This window comes from Salvia miltiorrhiza, unplaced genomic scaffold, assembly GCF_028751815.1.
Source record: "Salvia miltiorrhiza cultivar Shanhuang (shh) unplaced genomic scaffold, IMPLAD_Smil_shh fragScaff_scaffold_39, whole genome shotgun sequence".
Lineage (NCBI taxonomy): Eukaryota > Viridiplantae > Streptophyta > Magnoliopsida > Lamiales > Lamiaceae > Salvia > Salvia miltiorrhiza.
In genome coordinates, this window is record NW_026651458.1 from 1,373,567 (window position 1) to 1,392,392 (window position 18,826).

The 18,826-nt window shown below is 37.9% G+C and overlaps 2 protein-coding genes across 4 annotated transcripts; both read right to left on the reverse strand.

Annotated features, from left to right (window-relative positions):
* Window positions 1-228: 228 nt before the first annotated feature.
* LOC131002964 (21.9 kDa heat shock protein-like) lies at window positions 229-1,132 on the reverse strand. Its single transcript, XM_057929451.1, has one exon. It carries the CDS (start codon window positions 960-962, stop codon window positions 378-380), a length of 585 nt encoding a protein of 194 aa, XP_057785434.1. The 5' UTR covers window positions 963-1,132; the 3' UTR covers window positions 229-377.
* Window positions 1,133-9,666: 8,534 nt separating this feature from the next.
* LOC131002915 (methionine S-methyltransferase-like) lies at window positions 9,667-18,626 on the reverse strand. 3 transcript variants are annotated; one of them, XM_057929404.1, is made up of 12 exons: window positions 18,204-18,626; window positions 17,135-17,328; window positions 16,782-16,988; window positions 16,542-16,637; window positions 15,761-15,949; window positions 15,503-15,691; window positions 15,161-15,397; window positions 13,650-13,787; window positions 12,601-12,921; window positions 12,134-12,313; window positions 10,316-11,281; window positions 9,667-10,168 (listed from the first exon to the last, which is right to left on the reverse strand). In XM_057929404.1, the coding sequence occupies exons 1-12, from the start codon at window positions 18,418-18,420 to the stop codon at window positions 9,872-9,874; spliced, it is 3,231 nt and encodes a 1,076-aa protein (XP_057785387.1). In that variant the 5' UTR covers window positions 18,421-18,626; the 3' UTR covers window positions 9,667-9,871. The 3 variants fall into 3 exon arrangements, with proteins under 3 accessions (XP_057785387.1, XP_057785389.1, XP_057785388.1); XM_057929406.1 differs by lacking the exon at window positions 18,204-18,626 and adding an exon at window positions 17,699-17,939; XM_057929405.1 differs by lacking the exon at window positions 18,204-18,626 and adding an exon at window positions 17,518-17,939.
* Window positions 18,627-18,826: the final 200 nt, after the last annotated feature.

Here is an 18,826-nt window from a genome sequence, read left to right on the forward strand (position 1 = left end):
GCAATATCCAAAAGTAAGAACAATTTTTTTTTGAAACCCAGTGAGAACAAATCTTAAAAGTTCGAATATGTAATTCTAAAAAAAAAAAACAATATTCAAAATCAACAAAATACAAAAAAAAATAAAAAAAAAATCAATATTTAAAAATAAGGACGGAAAATTCCTAAAACAGAAGAGATTGAGGGTAAATGCAAAACACATTGTTGTTTACCGACGAGGTATGGAAAATTATAACAATCAACACTTTATTATACAAAACTTGAAATGTTATACAGTCATAGTAACATACCCAACCTCAAAACAAAAAACATCCATTTTGGCAACAAGGAAAAAGAAGAAGAAAAAAACACACATGCAACGGTTGATGGAAGATGGTCTCAGAGCTCTTTCTTGGTGGCCGCGGGCTTCACAACATCCTTCTCCTCCTTGTCTGCAGAGCCAATGGTTATGATCTTGGGCTCCTTCTTCGCCTCCTGCTCCTTCACCTTTGGCACACTGATCCTCAACACTCCATCCTCCAACCGGGCGCTCACCTTCTCCATGTCCGCATTTGCTGGCATCCTGAACTGCCGCCAGAACTTCCCCGCCGTCCGCTCCACCCTGTGCCACCGCTCGCCCTCCGCCTCCTCCTCCGTCCTCCGCTCCCCACTCACGCGGAGCACGCGGTTCTCCTCCACCTCGATCTTGATGTCCTCCCTCCTCATGCCGGGGATGTCGAGGGAGATCTGGTGCTCGCCCGCCGTTTCCTTCCAGTCCGCCCGCGCCAGCGCCACCGAACTCTCGTCCACGGCGGCCCTGGCCGCGGCCAGCGGCGACTGCTCCAGGATCTTGAAGGGGTCGTCGGGGGGTAGCATCAGGTCCCATAGGGAGCGCGGGGAGTAGGGCACCAGTGCGGTGGTTACGGGCGGCAGGAGAAGCGCCGCCGCGGTGAACAAGGCTATTGCGAGGTTTGCTCTCTCCATTGATGCGAGTTTGATGATAGGCGTGGTGTTGCTAGATACAATGCTGATGCTATATGCTGAGTGAGGGAAGGAATTTATAGGTGATGCGTACGTGGTTCTAGAGTTGTGGGGAGAGCGTACATTGTTCTAGAGAGAAGTTGGGGGATTCTGGAAAGTTTGAGAAATGAATTTTTATGATATTTCAAATTTTAGATGATTTTATCTTTTAACCTTTTTTTTTTGGTTCCCACCGGCCTTTCTTTCTTCTTTAATTAAAGAAAATATTAATCATAAAAACAAAAACTGAAAATATCAATCTATTTTTAGGTAAATATTTTTATATAATAAAATATATTTTTAAAAATAATTACAAAAAATTAAAATAAAAACTAACACTACCCCAAATATTGTCGCCTCCTCCCCATTTCTCTCCAACGCGGCCACTCCACTCTCCAATTCCCCAATTCCCCCTATTGTGCGTTGTGGCAACTACAGCCGCCATCGCCGGCACCACCACCAACAACTTCGTCCGTCTATCTCCCTGTTACTCTCTCCATTTTTCTCGCCCCTTTTCTTTTCGAATTTTATTATTGTCGTTGTTCCATCATGGATATGAGAATCTCTTTCCTTGTGTGTTGTTGTTGCTCACCCGCCTCTCACGAGGGATATGTGTAATACCCCGATTCCTCGTAACTAAGTTTAGAGTAATTTTGAACTTAGAGTTAAGATGATTCACGTTGAATAAAATAAAAAAGGATTTATTTTAAATTTCCAACAAAATGATTTAGAAATACTTTGTAAATTTAAGTTATTTAAATTCTTATGCATTGCATATTTATTTAAATTGAGCATTGAACATTTATACGAGCTATTTATTTAGCAAAATCCTGAGAAATTTTTACAGTTTTGATTATTTAAAGCAGAGGGATTTAATTATCAAATCATCTCCCTCAATTCACTCCACTCAACAATCCCATCCCTACCTTTCCCCATCAACAGCAGGCTTAGCCATGCTTGCCTTTGCAGCACACTTTCTACACCTTCACACTACTTTACTATCTCCCCAATTTCATCTGAAGAACTCTCATCCTTTTTTGCACAAATTATTTGGCAAGCAAGGACCCAAAGTGCGTAAATCACTTGCTGAGAATAACCAAGTCATAGAAACACTGCAAGGTCTTATTTTCTAACTTTATCCAATTCAACAAACTTTAATTTCAGTGAGATTATCACGTCATGTATTATTTCCAGCAAAGCCACACAGATACAAAATTCTTGAGTTTCACATTCTGAAAATTTCAACTCCACCAAACAAAGAATCATACGCATACGTATGTTTACAGATTTTCATTTAAGGCTAATAATCCTTCACCATGGTCGTGACCTCGACGGCGCCATCGTGGCCACGACCATGGTGAAGGATTATTAGCCCCAACGAGACCGTTTCTTGGATATCTTAATTTACCATACAACGATTAATCCCTAACATGCACCTATGAATTTAAGTGCTGCACATAGGAGTTAGAATTACTTACTTGAAAGCTGTATGCAAAGGCTATCGATGATCGAGTTGAACGACTCCAGCTCTGACCTTTTGAACTGTATCCCGCTCAGCTTTCACCGTTGGATGGACAACGAGCTATGAAAGTCCCAAGAGAGAATTCAGTCCTGCACGCTAGCGCCGCTCTGCTCTGCTCTCAAAACCCTAATATTTGTATGTGTTTCCTGAGAGCAGACAGCTGTATTTAAATACAAAAAATACAGCGCTGGGGCGCTATTTCTGTGCTGGACGAATTCTCCAGCTAGGGCAATGAGACTTTGGGCCAGTCCAGGGACCAGATACAAGGAATAAAGATGAGCCTTCAATGAATTAATTTCTATGATCAGCCCAGATCATAATTAATTCATAAGTATTAATTCATTCCACTAGATAATCAATACTGACTTACCCCTTTATTGTCGGTGATGAGTTGGGGCTCGTATTTAGACTTATTAAATCTCCGTATTTAAAATATCCGACATCCATTAATTAATTAGAGCTCTGACAGCTTAAATTAATTAATATCTTTGTAATCTTTAAGCAGTACCACTCAAACTTTATTATTGCGTCTGAACTTAATCAACCTGCAGGGTTTAACGCAATAAACCTTATTGAGCTCCTTAAGGGGATGTCATTATCCTATACCGGATACGGGTACTAATACAAATAATCAAATATCATATATTAACAGCTATCACCCAAGATACAGAGTACTCAAGTTACTATATAACTCTCACCCATAGTAAATCAAAGTGATATACGAATCAACATATATATTTGAAGACTTATTAGTATTAAGATTCTATTAAGTCACCGAGATCTTGATTCTTCACTTATGTCAGATAGAAGAATACATCTCACTGTGATCCTATCAATACGTTATGACGTACCAGTATAGACAAGTAGTCAAGACAAACTCCTTCCATCTATACTGCAGCCTAAAACAATGACTCGTCCTAGAGTCATCTCGACTGTGATAATTTTATATCTCTTAAGGTTATTCCAATTATATGGTCTTCTGTGATCTACAACACACCATATAATCTACTTATATAGAGATAAGGAACATACATATGCAATCATGAACACAATCAGATAGAAGATTAAATAGTGAACGTAGGAATCATTGTATACATGCATAAAAGGTTCTTGCTTTCAGTATACAAATCTAACACATGGCCCACGATGGGTGCCTCCCATCGTGATCACGGCATCCTTCCCTCCATTTTTTTTAATTGTTGTATTAAAATACATTATTATCTTTCTAATTGCTTTTAATATATTGATTTTGTAGATTAATTGTGATTGGAAAAGACCTATATTGATCTACGTGACCCGTGGGGTTAATCTTTATTTGAGGGCCGAAATATTCAAAGAGGTTAAGAAGGTTTTACTTGATATTAGCGATCTGTCGGCTGTGCAGAGATTTAGAGAGGGCGTAGTAGGACTTGTTTAATGTATTATATTATGTTTAAAATCATATTTTAGCAATCAAGCTTGATTTCTAATCCAAATAAAACTATTTGAAGTGAAATACATTGAGATCTATGAATATCTAGTTAGAAAATACTTACTCCTTCCGTCCATGATTTAATGCCCTATTTGAGTATGGGCACGGAGACTAAGAAAGCTGAAAAATGTGATGTGGATGAAATATAAGGGTAGTTGACTAAAGTGATTAAGATAGTTGACTAAAGTGATAAAGGTGTTGTGAGTGGGTCCACTAGTAATAAAGTGTAATAAATATAGAATATAAAAATGATAAAGGTGTTTTAAGGTGGGTCCATTAGTGGCAAAGGGTAGTAAATATAGGAAAAGAAGAAGAGTAAAAGTGTACAAAAAGCACAATAGGGCATTAAATTGTGGACAAATTTTTAAAGGCAAGTAGGGCATTAAATTGTGGACGGAGGGAGTATAACATTTCATAGAATCTATTATAGTTTTCATGACACATTTCACACAAGCACTTTAATTATGTGTTTTAAGATAAAAAAAATTCGATTATCTATGTATTAAAATATTGTTTAGAAGATATATATCATGTTCAAAGTTAAATTAATCAAATAAAACATCATAAATTTTGAAAAATAATAATCACACGATCATCCACACGGTCGTGGATACGATCGTGTCCAACCGTCGTGATCACGATGGCTGAACACGATGGAAAGACACGATTGTGTCCTACCGTCGTGTCCTTGATGGTTTGACACGACCGTGCCCATGATGGCTTACTCACGACCATGGGCACGATGACTTGTGCGAGTCATCGTGTAATTATTAAAATAATTCAATTTTGAATTTAAATATGATTATTGACTTGTTTAATATATTATATTATGTTTAAAATCATATTTTATCAATCAAGCTTGATTTCTAATCCTAATTAAACTATTTGAGGTTATATACATTGAGATCTATGAATATCTAGTTAGAAAATACTTATAAGATTTTATAGAATGTATTATAGTTTCATGACACATTTCACACAAACACTTTAATTATGTGTTTTAAGATAATTTTTTTCGATTAACTATGTATTAAAATGTTGTTTAGAAGATATATGACATGTTCAAACTTAAATTAATCGAATATAACATCAAAAATTTCAAATAATAATAACACACGATCGTCAACATGGTCGTGGATACGATTGTGTCCAACCACCGTGATCACGATGGCTGGACACGATGGAAAGACACGACAGGGGCAGGGTGAACGTGATTTGGTCCGTTGATCACTATTTTCCTAGCAATAAAAATACCGCAACTAACACGGTGTAATCATAGCATAAATAGCAAGTCAAATATCGTATCCTCAGGGACTGAAAATCGAAATAACCCTAGCTATTCCCTAAACAAACTATAACAGTAGACAGGCAACAAAACATGAAGAAGGTTTAATTAAAACTAAACTCAATCAGCAACAAATAAAGTTCACGGAGAAAAATCAAATCATAAAAACAACTGATCCTAGGGTAGTAATTTCATTAACTAAATCCACACAATAAATCTATTAATCCTATTAACCAATTTAATCCAGTTATGATGAGAGACCACTTAATTAATCAATCACTCTCGCTAGAGCAGCAACGATCGTAGATTAGTAAATTCTTTATCTCCGCTAGGTTTCAAGAAAATCTAGTAACTCCCAATAGCTCATAAGAATGGCTCATTATGATCCACCTATCTCCGTTATGTCTCAAGGTTAAGATCATATCATACATTCCTGAATCCGCTAAACAGCTATCTTCGCTAGGTCTCAAACCGAATAGCTACACATGCAAATTATTGGCCAGATAATCCACAAGAAATCAAGCATCAGGAATTATGAATCATAAACTGGAAGGTAAATAGGTACTAACAAATAAACCACATGAATCTAATTAACTATTTACAAGCCCTAGAATCAGATAAAAAACCTAGCCAGACACATTAAAATAAAACATAAGCATAATTAAAAAGAACGCAATTGAAAGAACTGTATTAAATAAAACTGAAAGAATGATCTTGAATCTTCAATCATTGCAGAAATCCAATCCAAGCTCTAAAAACTGGAAAAATAATGAAAAATAAAAGCTATAGAACTTAAAACTAAAGTTGGGAACCCTAAATAGGTCACAAGAAAACCTATATATAGTGTCAGGGTAAAATACAGAGTTTGAGCTCGAAAATAACACAGAAAACGCGTAAAATATCAAAATTCCGGACCCACGGCGACCCAGCCGGCGGTCTCATGGAGATCACCGTAAGGTCACCACCATTGCCGAAAACTCGGCGGTCTGCCCAGCGGTCGCCGCCAGGTCGCCGCCGTCTTCCCAAAATTTCATCTACAGGCGGCGGTCGCCGCCGTTTCGCTACTGCGCGCGACTTTCTTGTTTTTGTCATAACTTTCTCGTCTGAACTGCGATTTGTGATTCGTTTGTACTCACGAACTCGTATCGAGACGAACTACAACTTTTATTTCTTAGTATTTTTCAAAATTCGAACTCAATAATCCTAAAAATTCCTTCAAAGTTTGAGTAAGAATCATGTTTCACAAGATAAAGCAGTATAAGCACAAAATAATCATCCAACACTCAAATTCCTATAAAATTAACATCATATGAGCATTAAAAACTATGGAAACATGAGTGTTATCATCCGTCTGACTCAACCCAAAACACCTAAGGGATTGATTCACAATCTTACGAGGTCGTCCTAGTGTAGTAAGCTAATCCAAGTCGTCTCACAAGGAAGGCTAAACAGGGCTTTGATCATGCTACGCACAGAAAGCAGGAAATAAACATAAACACTCTAATCAAAAGGTTGGGTTTAACACTCTCTCTTTGATTAACTAATGCGTAATTGAAATAAAGCATATAAAGTTATCTAGGCAATAGATAGGAAGCAGGCAAAGAAAGCAAGTCATCTCTCGTTCTTCCACAACATTAGCTCAAATCATGGCTATCTCCATCTCCTTAAAGTACTCATCCACACTCCTACTCCCTTGCTTCAAATTCTGCAACTTGTTGAAAAGCTCTCGGTAGTAATGATTAGGCAAAAATCGCTTCCGCATCACAGTCTTTATCTCATGCCAAGTCTGAATAGGTGGTTCATCGTTTGTCCTCCTACTGGTCACCATCTGATCCCACTAAACAAGTGCATAATCTGAGAACTCTATCGCGGCCAACTTCATCTTCTTGAGCTCTGAATAGTTATGACAGTCGAACATAAGCTCCACCTTTCTCTCCCATTTAAGATACAACTCTGGATCGTTTTTCCCATGGAATGAGGGAATATTCATCTTTTATCTTGTCTACCACCATCTCTATGCCAGTCCTCTTCTTCATATTCTGCATCCTCCACAAACTCCTCATACTGACGTTGCTAGGGTCGAAATCCTCTACCACCACGTCCTCATCTACCGCCTCTGCCTCCTCCAGTGGAATTGGTCTCTCTGGACTGAGCCTGCTCGATCTGGTCGATCCTATCATACACCACCTCCAATTCCGATCTTAGAATATTTTCCAATTCTGTCTTAAGTGCCTCCATCATGAACTTCGCCTTTTGATCAACAGTAGGATGATCCTCTAAATTTGAACCCTGATCATCTTTCTTTGACATATTGACACAGAAACAAAAAAGTGGTTAGCAAAAACAAAAGAACCTCACCACCTCACAAGCACTCGTGTATCACTCAATAATGAATCACTTAGTACTCGTGTATCACGCAAATCAATGACTTTTTTTTGCCTTCAATAATCTCATTCTCTCTTGCCTTTTTCCACTCAAGTTCTCTCTCAAGGAATCGAATTCCTTCAATCTACCAACTGAGTTCAATACCAACAAACAAACGAGACCACGAAAAAAAAACATTCCGCAAGACACCACAACAACAAACCGACTCAAAAGGCTCTACACTACCCCACGAAAATGAAAGACACAAAGAAACGGAAACTGAAAACCCAAAAACGTGTCGCACAGAAATGGGTTCAACACGCTCTATACTACCCAAGGAAACCAGAAAACACTACGAGATTTAATTAAAAGTTGGAAAAAGTTCACGCAGATGATGCCCCGAAAGACTCTACACGACCCAAGGAAACAAAGAAACAAAAAATGTTTAAAAAAAAAACCTTCATAAGATGTAGATTCGGAAAATCTCAAGAACGAAATGAAAATATGAAGTATGACCAATTGGCGACCAGATTAAGTCGACAATGGATGTTGGATGTGTATGGGCGTGTATGACGAGTATAATGATCTCTTGGGGTTGTATGTTATGGCACTTAAAAATCGGATGATAATCTCGTAGGAAAATATGGAAATCTCGAAAAGTTATGGAAGGTATATGGAAAACACGGAAAGGAATCAAACGACAGAACCCTAGAAGCGAACAGACGAAATCCTAAAACTTCTACCATTGATACGAAGAAAGTAAACGAAACAAAACATGGATACGAAATGCAGCTCTGGTGCCAAAATGATACGATCCTTGCTTGACCGTTCAAACAAACACGCAAAACATAAGACTTAAAACAACAGATGATGGAATATCTTAAAACCTCTGAATCTAATCCACATAATGATATAGGCGGAACAAATTCCCTATATTCTAACGTGATGTTGACACAACAACTCAGGGACGATGAATAACACCCGACGAGGGTTGGTCGACTCGCCGTTACGTCGATAATTGAACTCGTCTTGGAAAAATCAAGAACAATTCGAAAACTCTCAAGAGAGAATAAAACTCACGAAATTGATAATTGAAAATTGAACTTGTCGTGGAAAAATCAAGAAGAATTCTCGAGTTTCTGTCTTAGTTTTTGCTTTTTGTGATTTCGCTTTTCGGTCGGTAACCCGGGCTTCCTAGGGACGATGGATCGGCCGGAGTCTCTGAGGTTGTCCCTTCTTCGCTTACCACCGGTCTTCCTGTTCCTTTTTAGACGGGCACTCTTTTTCCCTTTTAAGGATTTTCTCTTTGAGTTTACCTTAAAGGGGTTTTAATGAGGTCCGACCCTCAGTTTGTGTCTGTGCTCTCAGGGCTTAGGTTTTTTTCGTTTTTTGTTTTTTGCTTTTAATAAAATTTCCATTTCAGCAGATATTTTTGTACTAAGAGAGTAACTTAACCACCACATTCCGCTTACGAGCAACTAATAGGATTGCTAACTGAATACTAAGTTAGATAGGCTTACCTGGATCATTAGTTATCAGTCCACCCAATAGGATTGCTAACTGAATACTAAGTTAGACAAACTTACCTGAATTACCAATCAGCTTACTATTTGGTCAGATGAACTGAATCATTTGCTAACTGAATACTAAGTTAGACAAACTTACCTGAATTACCAATCAGCTTACTATTTGGTCAGATGAACTGAATCATTCTAGATGACTTATTATAAGCTCAACCTATTTTACAACATATACTCTGTATAGCAAGGAAAATTTGCAATTGGTACATCCCCTCTCAGAACCAACATAAATTATTATTAATTTTAGTATTATATACAAACGGAACATTTATATTTTTTTTGAATGTAATGACCACCATTGTACAAATAGATAGTGTTGATACATGCATTGTATATCCCATGAGTGGCAGCAGGGTCTGTAGTAGGGCACAAAATAACTGACCATAAAATTCCAGTTACCTACGATTTTTGGCGAGCAAGCACAAAATAAACAAAATCATCACAGATACTGTAATTTTCAATTTCTTGTTTTTATTAACATTAAATACAACACACATGTGCCCTAGTACACACGAAACATGTAGCTTGTAGTCCATTAATTTTGAGGTGCTACATCAATTTGGATGATGAATCAATTCATTCCACAACAATGTAGTTGCAAAATAACATAGTATGCAACTTGCGTCACATAACAACAACATATATTTTCACTCAACAAACCAAGCTTTTGAACTGAGTAATGCAATCCAGTGCGCGCTTGAAATCTTTATCTTCCAGGGCAATGGTGAAGCGGCAGTAACCAGGAATTCCAGTCCAAGACGCGCTATTGATGCACAAACCGGTGCTGGTGAGCATCGCGTCTCGGATGTTTGTGTCGTCGAGCTTGATTTTTCGGTTTCCTGAGCCATCATTCAGTTGGATGGTCTTGCCCAAGTAGGCAGATGGCTTTGCTACTATGGAGACACCAGCTTCAGCCTCGAGCACCTTCCAACCACTATTTTCAAGTGTCTGTCACAACAAAATTACAACATATTTAGCTTTAGCCATGATTTGCATGATCTGTGATCATTCGGTCGAACACACAGAACTTGCAAATGATTAGGAAACATAGCTTATGATATGAGCTGTGAACGAGTAAACGTTTGAAATATTTACCTGCTTCAATGATTTAAATCTACTTCTCAGCTTTTCAATCTGTTCGGCTATGCCTTTCAACAGATCCTGCATTTCTTGCTCCCCAAAATCCAGTAATTTCTTCACAGTGTACTTGATAGTGCTGTGGGGTTTGCTTACTCCACCAACGCTATGTAAAGCATCCACCAGCGAAGGCTGATTCATGAGTAGAAATCCAAATTTAAGCCCACTAGCAAGCATCTTGAAAAATAATCCCCCAAGTAGACATACACAAATGGCTGGATTAGCAGATGAAAGTTTCTGTAGTGTAGCTCCCAGATTCCAGCCATCAAATCCCTTCGAACTATACTCCACTCCTGAGAATGAGGTATCCAAAATTATCTTCGCTCCAAACTTTGCACATACAGACAATAACTTACTAATCTCTTCATTACTGTAAACCAAGCCAGTTGGAGAGATAGTTGGACCAGATATATAGATCCATGGTTTTTTAACAGCCTCCAAGGTGCAAGAAAGCGTTTCTTCAGTCAGTTTGTACCCTACTTCTGGATTTGTTGGGATTGTTACAACGTTAACCTTCAAAAATCTTGCAGCAGATACATAATTTCCATTTGAACCAGTTGGGAAGCAAAGAGTTCCACCCTCTTGAGCGCAGCAGATCATCAAATTAGTGAGAAGTTCTGCAGGAGACCCAGCATATATGAACTCCGTGTCGCTGTCAGACGAAAAGCCATAGCTGCTTTTAACCAGACGTCTAATGCTGTCCGTAACATCTGTCTCAGATTCTGCTATGTTCTGCCTGGCAAAACTCTCGAATATTGCAGCCTTAACTGGTGTGGTTATTGGCAAAAAGCTTTGGTCGACATCCATGTGAACCAGAGAAGACTCATCAGATTCATTTATTGAGAACTCAGCACGATCAAGTACTGGGCAAGTCAAACTGGAAACTCCGTTAAGCTTGGTAGCAACTGTCTTCTCAGCATTTCTCTAAGGAAAATCAACGGGTACAATACTTGGTTATATAATCCTAAAATTTTGATTTGTACTATTGAAGGTACAAGACAAGAAATTAATCGCTATTCTGAAGGTAGGAAAACTAAAGAACTCGATTATGAAAGAGAGATTCAAGAACAATAGAACAAATCCTTCGCGAGGCCACAGAAACTGAGTTTCCGTCCACAGCGTACGCTGCAAGCTAGATGATCCCTAATTTACGTAGAAGCAAATATAAATACTCTACTTCCCAAGGCCCAATACTACTTCCTACTAAGGCCCGAAAAGTAAATATCTTTGATAATAAAATAAGAACTCTCCAGCTAGCATCTTTGGTCTTGTGCTTTCGTCGGGAATAAACTTTAATCCCTCTTGGCGGATCTTTACCATATTCCTTTCTATTGGAGCGTTTAGAGCAGCATGGGCGATCACCAAGTTTAACTTGATTGGATATATTATACAGATCCGGTTTAAAGGCTATAACTGCTATGATTCTGTGAAAATCCTTGGGTCAAGTCGTCGAGAAGTACATAAAAAGCAAAATTCAGATATTTCTGTGTGTATTATAAACTAACAATACTAGTACTACGTAAGGTTCAATGTATGACCATGAGACACCAAATAGTTTGAAACCTGCGAAATTGCATTGTAGCTTTTCAAGCTGTAAAAGTTGGTAGAAATACATAGATAATATACAGATAGTCAGTTTTTTTATCACTAGATATTACCTTTCACAACTATAAAACTAAATATGATGGTCAAGATCCTTAACCGCGAGCAGACCTCTCAATTACTCAACTAGGAACTTATAAACAGCATAACAAAAAAGTCCACGAACAGACTAACCTGTGCACGTGGGTGTCGATCAGCAAGCTGAAAAGCCAGAAGCTCATGGAACAGACAACCATAGTACAACTGACTAATTATTGCAGTACTTCCCTGTAGAAGTTCAACAGTCCTGTATAGAGCTTTGAACATTTCCTTGTCCTCTGATATCACAAAGGCCACTTCCAAATCCTTATACACCTGGATTCCAGAGAAAAAACTGTTGGATGATATATTACCATTACATTAATCACTACCGAGGATTAATCACAAACAACAAGCAGAAGCTTTTAAGACAACATCAAGCATCATCCACAGAAAAAATCATTGGATGATATACCATTAGATTAATCACTACCAAGGGTTAATCGTAAACAACAAGCAAAAGTTTTTAAGACAGATTCATCAAGCGTCATTCAGAGCCGACTAAATCTGTAATTTTATTAGAAATGATATACTTAACACACCAACACATACAAATATGTCACCTGATTCTTCAGTAAGCCACAAACAATTGTCGCGTGTGGAGGCAGAGGAGTTCTTGCAAGATACTTGAGGATTCCATTGGAACTTGGAAGGCTGGATAGCACAAAGTGGTCAGATATATCCAAAAACAATCGACACCCAATTTCTCTTGTCGTATCCAGTAGATGCTCAAAGGCTGAACTAGTAACTGACTCAAATTTACCCAGCCCAGTCACTACCACTTCTGGTCTTAACTTCTTTATTAGGTCTACCATCAAGTCTGACTGGCGTGGTGCTTCAATGACTGTGATAACTTCCTCTGAGTTTTGTCTGGTTTCTGTCTTCTGCAAAAGAAAAAGAACTTGTGAAGAAAGGGAAGCTTGCAGCATCTCTCAAATTTAGTGACGATGAAAAGAACTTTCGAAAAGCCTCCAAAAGAAACATCAACAAATTGGAAATAAGAAAAATTGATACTAATAGAACAATCATTAAACTATCAATGTCAAGATTTCTTTCTAGTTATCCTGCACATATATATACCATAGGAAACGAGGTAACAAACATATCATATTATAATGCTTCAATCGACCATCTTGAGATCGCCAACTTATGCATTCCAAAACTGGCAGTATATATGTTACATAAGCCTATTCAGATATGGACTATTTTGAATTTCGGAATGAGTCGAATGAATATTCATGTGAAGAAAAAAAAACTGCTGAGAACCTTAACAGTGAGTAGTTGAGGGCACAATCTTGAAATCCATATTTGAAGGTAAAGCCAAGAGAGGGGGGGTAATCTTCAATTGGTGAACTGATTAACCATGGTACTGTAACTCTAGAAACTTGATTAGTAGTGAAACACCAGCTTAGAGTAGAATGTGAATCCTTAAATTGAAAAGATTTGTTTGTTTTAGTTTTATCCTTATTTTAGTAAAGAAGCCAAATTTATCAATTAAATATCTAGACATGTCAATAAAACTCAAAACCTGAGAAGAGAAAAGCCAAAAAACCATAATGATACAAAAGGTGATGAAAAGAAAGAATGAAAAACATTTTTAGCATCACCTTACCTCAACATTTTTTAAGCTTGTTAGCCATTGCTTCGGTAAATATCGTGACAATTGTTCATCAACAATGGCAAGGCGTGGAGACAACAAACGTAGAGCACTTTCAATTGCCACAGTCCTTGAAGGAAACACAACAACATTCTGGCCCACAAAGCAAGAAAAAGAACAGAGAAACAAATTAGATGGTTGGAAAGTTTCATAATTTACTCGTGTGTTGAAGAAACATTGTTTAACTTTGTTAGGAAAGTAAAAAACTGGTGAACAATACAAATCTAGATTGAGAAAAATGTCCACAGGTTATCAATCATGTCCAAGAATCTCAGGAAACTAAAAGCCAGTGTCGAGTATACTTGAATGCAGCAAAGATACAAATTTAATAAACTTTAGATGACAAAAAAAAAAATCAGATATTTTTTCCTTTCCCGGAAAAACCAAGTCAAATTCCACTCCACAAAAGAGACTTGCAAAGAGAGCCATATATGGAAGAAGTGACATAATGTCCACCACTGTAAATTCATGACAGACATATACTTCTGTCAAACTCAGAAGTCCAGAAGGCAAACATATCACTAAGATCTAACTCAAAGTGCTTTTCCTACCTTGCGTAATGACTTATAGGTGAGAATATAGTTTTCGTGCTCATAAGTAAAGCAAGGTTCTTCGAAGTTTAATATAGTTTATCTTTTTCACTACTAATATTCAACTCTTGGAGTACTAAGATATGTGTTCTTATTGAGCTTCATAGAGCATAGTTGCTTACCTTACTGTGATGTGATTGAGCTCACAGTCCAAACAAAACCCAAAATGAAGCACTAATCCATAATGTTATCCTTAATCAAGGGTAAAAAAGATATATTCTCATCTGCTTATAATCACAGATCAGAGAACATGTCTTAATTTCAGACATCAGATTTCAAGTTAAGGATCCCATATATCAGGAAAAATGGGTTATGACCCCCCCCCCCCCCCCCCCCCCTCTAGAAATTCAGCAACAAACCCCATCACTCTAAGAAATGTGCTTCCCTCCATAAGAACTCGATTAACTGCGATGAACTGAGTTTCTTGTATCGATTGTATTTGGTGTTGGCAAATTATAGGATGCAATGCATCAACTGCCTAAGAGCTGAAATAGGTACAGAGAAAAAATTATGGGATGTAAATATGTAATGCACCAACTGCCTAACAGCTGAAATAGGTGCAAACAACATATTATATCTACTCTAATATTCCCATGGAAGTGGTTCCTGGTAACAGCTTTCTACAGGTCACATGTACTCAACATGTATTCAGAAATCTTTCTTTAAACTCAATAAACAATGTCCACCAGGAGAAGTCCACAATACGCTACTTAGTTGGTATTTGCACACAAGGGAAAGAGATTACAGTAACAAACCCACAACAGCTTTAACCAAAGCAAGAACAAAAGAATCTCAAGTGAATCTTAGGTAGCCAAATCACAGTGAACAAGAATATCGATGTACTGTTATAAGATTGAGAGTAACAGTGTTCCTTACATCTGCAGTAAGTGGGATGTGATGGTATGTATTCATAAAGTTGGCAATAAGGCCACGGAAACGTCTACTTCCTGCTGGTGGTTCAAAAGGAAAAAAAGAGAGATGTTTTAGAACATTAGCAAGATGAGCGAGGAATGGAATCTTCTCATCTGCGACAGAATCTTCTTCAAAGGACAAGTCTAAGGAGCTTCTGATATCATCCAATCCATTCCTGAGAAACTCAAATATCTTTTTAACCTGTCAAGCAGCAAACCAGCTTCAGCCTCACTTTCCTAGCAGGACCACATCCATAATTGTTTAAGTCTGTATCATCTAACTCTTAATCATGAAAAAATATCAAACCTGATTAGGTTGTCGGAGCTGACAACTATATACTGATAAAGCATGAGAAATACGGCCACCAGCTTTCGCATATGCCCATGCTGTTCGTGCACAAATTGGTTGATCTCCAGAAAGTCCCATAAAGAACTCAAAACGGTGAGGACTATTCTTTTCAATTTCAACTAACGCTGAAATATCTGTGTCAGCAGCCTGCGATAGAAATATCTAAAACTTGTGGTCTTGCATCGATTTAAAATGTTCAGAAAGTTAGGGTAGAACCTGAAGAACTTTGGTCTGCCAAAGCTTGTCAACTTGAAGACCACGGCGTTCGAATAAACGTTCACATACAGCTTGGCCAGGGCGACCTCCCATATTGAAGATCATAATACCCAAAGGTTTTATTACAGATATCCCTTCCTCGACGGCCCTCGCAATGAGACCTAAACCAAATTGGTCCTCCACGAAGCCCTGAAAAGAACAAATACTAGCTCAAGAAACACTGAAGCCAGCTCCTTTTGCGTTTTAAATAGACAAAGAGGTATCAAAGTAATTCAGAACGTGACAGACAGCTTTTTCTCTGTCTAATAATTGCAAAGAGGATGGAATGAAATAGCCTATGGACAGGACATACAAATTCAATCTGATAGCCCGCACAGAGATGGAATTTCTTGCACTAAATGAACAGAAGACATCCATTTTTATGCATTCAGTTACTTCGCTCCATCTCATGTAATGCATAGATACAATTAGCTATCAGTACAGGACCTGATCAACTAGCAGTCTATTTAATTTGTAAAAGTAACAGGTATGAAGAGTAGTAGACAACGAATTTAGAGAATCAAAAGAAATAAAAACATGACAGCATATTGGAGTGAGTGATAACAAGGTCAGGTATAAAACTTGAAGGCCATACAATCCAGCAGGTTGTTTCTTACAAAAACATATTCATAATATGCAATGATTTAAACTGTAACTGTGAGATTACTATATTAACTTTGTCTTGCAGCATTAGAACCCATCTATTAGCCTATATGAATCCACAGATGACATAGCGTGTGACCTGAAGGGCGCAGTAGTTGCTTAAAGAATGTAAGAATTCTTCACTAGCATTCTCCGTAATCATTTTGGACATTGCATCTGGATTAGGGTTCAGAATCTGAAAAGAAGAGGAAGATTAGAATATTTGAAAGTCTCCATATCACTTTAACATAATCGCAATATATGACTGCTGTATTTTATGAACATGAAAGCATTATCATGCACACAATCGACATAACCATTTTACAATTAATCAAGATACCTGTGGTATGCATCCAACAATCCTCTCAAGTTCAATATTATTATTTCTGCAGTAAGATAGCAAATCTGATTCATAAAACTCAACCCTGTCGAGTAAAGTTTTATTCTCCTCATCATAAATTGGCTGGCCATTGCCATCTAGAGCATTCAAGTATAGGTTTATCCAGGAAATCTTCACAGCTCTTGGATTGATATCAAGCCCATATACCTGAAAATAGTATTGAAGCACATCAGAGACCTTATTTCCCAGATATCCAAGTCCCAACCAAATATAAGAATACATGCATAACAAGACAGAGACTTCATTAAACAACGAGATAAACATTTAGGATGTAAGTTAAAGGGATCATGAACCTTCGACGGTAACCACTTCTCTGCAATTGCAATGGATATCCATCCATTTCCACAGCCAAGTTCAGCTACTGTCCTGTCCTTAAAAATGGAGTCCGGGTGCCTATTGAGCCCCTCGTAAAAAGTGAAGGACCAATCCTCAGGTATAAAGATACTGGGTATCACCATCATTGTAAGTTTCTTCCTCTTCTGGTAACCTGCAATATGAAGAAATGATGATGAGTTCAAGTCCCACCAAATACTCTCAAAACTCCTCCAGGTTAGTGTCCTTGATTCCATCCAAATTCAAAGGTAATGAAAGAGAAAATAGAAACCACGAGAAATTAGACATAAATAAGGGGAATACAACAATTGAAAGAAATACAATGTAACGAGGACTCCCTGACATTTTCTCCATTATTGGATCGAAATGAATAGCATTCCGCATTCCACTGTGGAAAATAAACCTAATATTCTTTTTTCACATTAAAATCATTTTTCCCAATATTGTCCACAAAAGGCTGTCACCAGCAGCTCATCCAAGGATCACAACAAATCTCAAGTTTATTTCCAACTACAGTTACAAACCAGCTCTGTAAACCACATTAACGTTTATTTTGCTTTGATGCACCAGCAAATGTCACAAACTGTAGCACATTAATCCTTGCATGACATGAATGGCTATAATCTGTTCATAGATTATTTCATAGAAGCTTGACCCGCCAAATCAAAATTTCCCAACTAAATTGTCAGCAATACTAAAAACCATAGCTCTATATTCATTTAGTCAAAAAGCAGAATTTCTCTTTTGCAAATTTCGTCAGCCTAATAATTGGTCCATCTTCAGTTTCCGGTTAAAATTGCCCCCACCACAACACAGACACACACAAAAGAGCTGTTTGGTAAACTCCAAAAATGAACAGAGTGAATCAACGTTCACAATTGACTTTTTTACTGAAAAAAGTATCCAAATTTGTGGCCCGCGTTAACCGTTGCCCGCACAAATTGTCAGTCAAAATCGAAGCGACTGTATAATGATATACTCATACAGCAAATAAATACACGTACATCTACACGTATATAGAGCGTATACCTTCATATTGCTCGACGTAAATGTCCTGAATTTGGAAATGGTAAGTCCGGAGGCAGCGGTCGGAGTCTTCCTTAGAGCTGAAACGTTTCTGGAGCTCCGACAGGAAGATCCGGGCTTCGGTTCGGGTAGCCGGGTCCTCGAGGCGCTCCAGGAGTGATCGTAACGCACTGTAGGCTGCATCACCGGACTGTTGGCATTGCTCCAGAAACTCTTCCATGATCAGCGCAATAATTGCGTGTGCTGCCCTGCCCTCACAGACTCGAAGAGGAGGAACTCTTGTGTGCGTCTCTCTTTCTCTGTGTGTGTTCGTGTATTTGTATATACATATACTCGTATCGTATGTATCTGTACCTCTGTCTTACGACAGATGACAACATGGCCGTTTTAAACGTGACTGGTGATTGAAAAGATTCCATTTTCCAATAAAAGTTACTGTGTTTATTTTAAGGCAAATAACGTCAAAGTTTATGAATTTTTACATAATTATTAATTTTTTTGATTAATTACGTGAAAAATCATGAACTTTGGGCCGATTTTCAAGTTTTTCATAAACTTCTTTTTTTTTATCAAATTTTTCCTGAACTTAACCAACTGATCAATTTTGCCATGATTTTTACCTTCGG